The 2759-nt window shown below is 51.5% G+C and overlaps 1 protein-coding gene across 1 annotated transcript; it reads left to right on the top strand.

Moving 5' to 3' along the window:
- Positions 1 to 7: 7 nt before the first annotated feature.
- On the top strand, positions 8 to 2213 carry LOC311372855 (ribosomal protein S6 kinase alpha-3-like). Its single transcript, XM_084489798.1, has 3 exons — positions 8 to 55; positions 561 to 701; positions 889 to 2213. Exons 2-3 carry the CDS (start codon positions 576 to 578, stop codon positions 1009 to 1011), a joined length of 249 nt encoding a protein of 82 aa, XP_084345924.1. The 5' UTR covers positions 8 to 55; positions 561 to 575; the 3' UTR covers positions 1012 to 2213.
- Positions 2214 to 2759: the final 546 nt, after the last annotated feature.

The raw sequence follows: 2759 nt of genomic DNA, 5'->3' as shown, positions 1-2759 counted from the left end.
TGGGAAATTCTCCCTCAGTGGGGGGTACTGGAACTCTGTCTCCACTGAGGCCAAGGTGGGCACGAGCACACGCACACACACACACACAAACACACAAACAAAAAAAACACGCACACGCACGCACGTGAAAACACACACGCACGAAAACACAAACACACACACACGCATGAAAACACGCACACGCACGAAAAGACACACACGCACACATGAAAACATCACACACAGAAAAACACACAATCACGCATGCACGCACATGAAAACACACCCGCACAAATAACTGCTGAAATAGTCAATACTCAACGGTGTAGGTAAAAATATAATGTGTGGGCTTGCATAACATCTCCACTGCTTATGATATTGATTACCCTGCATCCTCTTATTGGAAATCGATACCCGTAGGATCAATATATGTAAAGTATATCATTACACAACAAGGATGTTTGTTTTTTATTGACGATGTTTGTGGTTGTGGTTTACCGTGTCCAAACGTGTATTGTTTGACCCCGACCATTCGCTCTGACCTCTGACCCCGACCATTCACTCTGACCTCTGACCCCTAGGACCTGGTGTCCAAGATGCTGCATGTGGACCCCAGCCAGAGGCTGACGGCAGGACAGGTGCTGCGGCACCCATGGGTGATACACCGCGAAGCGCTGCCCAAATACACCCTCAACAGACAGGACGCCCCACACCTTGTCAAGGTACACACACACACACATGCCCACGCACATACACACAGACACACAGAAGCGCACATGCACAAGCGCACATGCACAAAAGCACGCACGCACGCACGCACACACACACACACCACAATCCTAACTACATAATGGGACGACGTAAGCTGATACCCTGGCCTGAAGAGTGTTTCCCTGTGTTTACCTCCAGGGCGCCATGGCAGCCACCTACTCTGCCCTCAACAGGAACATATCCACTGTCCTGGAGCCGGTGGGCTGCTCCACCCTGGCCCAGCGGAGGGGCCTGAAGAAGCTCACCTCAACCGCTCTGTGACCTCATAAACACTCCAGACGTACCCCCCCCCCCCCCCCTCGCCTCCTCTCTCACCCCCCCTCCCCCCTCCCCCCTCCCCCCTCGCGCCTCCATTCCCTGAGCACCTCCACTCTGACCTCGACCTGACCTCCCAGTCGGACCTCGCTGGTCTCAGGGAGAGACTACTGATGGACCTAGCAACCACGTTAACGCCAAAAAGAAAGCAAATCAAAACAGCCTCTCTTTCTCTTTCCTCTCTCTCTCTCTCTCTCTCTCTCTCCTCTCACTCTCCCGCGCTCTCTCCCGGGGGGGCCCGGACTGCCGTGGACCATTCCAAAAAAAAAATATTTTGTCTTACTGTGCCCTCACTGGGTTGTTAGCCTTGTTAGCATCCATGCTAGCCCTCTGTGATCCAGAACAGACAAACAGACAGCCGGGCCGGAGAGGTGAGCGATCAAATAGCTTGCCGACATGAGCGCATTAGCAAATGGCTGAAAGGAGCTAGTTCGCGGCTGGTTGAGAGGAGCTAGTTTGTAGCTTACTGGAAGGAGCTATTAGCACCGAGCTGAAAGGAGCTAGTTAGCAGCTAGCTGAAAGAAGCCAGTTACAAGCTGACTGAGAGGAGCTATTAGCGGCTAAAAGCTGAAAGGGAAAATAAATCCTTCCTGTCTCTTAACTGGAGTGGTGTCTTCTCAGTCCCTGTTTCGGACAATCAAGCCTTGCCTTCTTGAAACCAGAGACTCTTAAGGTCAGGAAAAACCAAGACAACATCGAACGTGCTGTATTTATTCCGAAATATTGAGGAACATTAAACAATAGCGTCACAATAATCTCATGTATGCATTTCAAAGACCTACGATCAATGTTATTATACCTATGTATTGTACTGAGCAGTTATATCATGCATTTAAAAGCCTCAAACAGCCTCCGGTGATGACCCTGTCGGCATATAGAGAGTCAGAGCAAGCGTATTGCAGTCAGCCCCTGAACCCTCATTGGCTGATTGAATAGGCCTCGCTATTAGCTGCGTTCATGTGCACCGTGGAAACGTGGAAAGCGCAACTTCAACTTGGCAATTCGGCATATCAAAATATCGCTCACCCTCCTTACATCGTTACTCCCAAGCTCTAGGCCGTTCTGCTGTTAAGCTATTTGCAAATCGGAGGGTTGGTGACGTGTACCCAACCCTGTGAGGGAAGGTCAGTCGTCCAATTGATAAATTATCCAAAAAGATGCATGAAATTGTCCCAACCGACATGGATACAGAACATGGCTTCCCTACAGAGGCCTGTTCTACCCAATGCGAAGAATCTGGTCCGACCGTCGAGCCAATCACAGCCTTCAATCAACGACGTCACCTCACCCCCATAGTGGCTCCACCTCTGAAGCACCATGGGGTGGTGCAGCGTATTCACAGGTTGAACCATTTCCACCTCCAGCTGAAAACGGCAGACTTAAGAGATGAGGGACAGGGGTGTAGAAAAGCAAGGCAGGAGGGGGGATCCAAACCTTCTCTCTTCCCGATGCCCAAGGCCAGAGCCACCGGAGCACCACGGATGTGTGTGTCCATATGTGTGTGTGTGTGTGTGTGACAGGGTTGTGGTTAGGGAGAGGGGGGAGGGGGGGGGGGGGGGGGGGGGGGGGGGGGGGGGGGGGGGGGGAGGGGACTGAAGTGTAAATATGCGTTAGGCAACTCAGGTTTCTATGAAATGAAAAGACAATGCTATCCTCTCTCTCTCTCGATGCTCAGCTGGAGCTGCTTTAGACAC

Source organism: Micromesistius poutassou (assembly GCF_964030765.1).
Source record: "Micromesistius poutassou genome assembly, contig: SCAFFOLD_5270, whole genome shotgun sequence".
NCBI lineage: Eukaryota > Metazoa > Chordata > Actinopteri > Gadiformes > Gadidae > Micromesistius > Micromesistius poutassou.
The sequence above is the reverse complement of the archived record's forward strand: the minus strand, read 5'-3'. Positions and strand labels throughout refer to the sequence as shown.

Bases quoted from the DNA above. Each gene is read 5' to 3' on its own strand.
- LOC311372855 (XM_084489798.1), top strand. From the start codon at position 576: ATGCTGCATGTGGACCCCAGCCAGAGGCTGACGGCAGGACAGGTGCTG. The intron at 702-888 runs GTACACACACAC...GTTTACCTCCAG, and splicing joins ACGCCCCACACCTTGTCAAG to GGCGCCATGGCAGCCACCTA.